Source organism: Crocuta crocuta, unplaced genomic scaffold (genome assembly GCF_008692635.1).
Source record: "Crocuta crocuta isolate KB4526 unplaced genomic scaffold, BGI_CrCroc_1.0 scaffold126, whole genome shotgun sequence".
Lineage (NCBI taxonomy): Eukaryota > Metazoa > Chordata > Mammalia > Carnivora > Hyaenidae > Crocuta > Crocuta crocuta.
This window is the reverse complement of record NW_027531000.1, coordinates 7,365,268-7,365,660: the sequence shown is the minus strand read 5'-3', so window position 1 is coordinate 7,365,660 and position 393 is coordinate 7,365,268. Positions and strand designations below refer to the sequence as shown.

At 71.8% G+C, this 393-nt stretch overlaps 1 protein-coding gene across 1 annotated transcript in view; it reads left to right on the top strand.

Moving 5' to 3' along the window:
• Positions 1–18: 18 nt before the first annotated feature.
• The window catches only part of PDZRN3 (PDZ domain containing ring finger 3), a 242,308-nt gene continuing 241,933 nt past the window's right edge, over positions 19–393 (top strand). Inside the window, 1 exon segment of the mRNA XM_077770644.1 lies at positions 19–375. Within this exon segment, the coding sequence (XP_077626770.1) occupies positions 19–375 (357 nt within the window).

Sequence of the window (393 nt, the reverse complement as noted above, 5' to 3'; positions counted from 1 at the left end):
AGGGCCCCCTCCGCCACCATGGGCTTCGAGCTGGACCGCTTCGACGGCGACGTGGACCCGGACCTGAAGTGCGCGCTGTGCCACAAGGTCCTGGAAGACCCGCTGACCACGCCGTGCGGCCACGTCTTTTGCGCCGGCTGCGTGTTGCCCTGGGTGGTGCAGGAGGGTAGCTGCCCGGCGCGCTGCCGCGGTCGCCTGTCGGCCAAGGAGCTCAACCACGTCCTGCCGCTCAAGCGACTCATCCTCAAGCTGGACATCAAGTGCGCGCACGCCGCGCGCGGCTGCGGCCGGGTGGTCAAGCTGCAGCAGCTGCCAGAGCACCTCGAGCGCTGCGACTTCGCGCCCGCGCGCTGCCGCCACGCGGGCTGCGGCCAGGTGCTGCTGCGGCGCTAC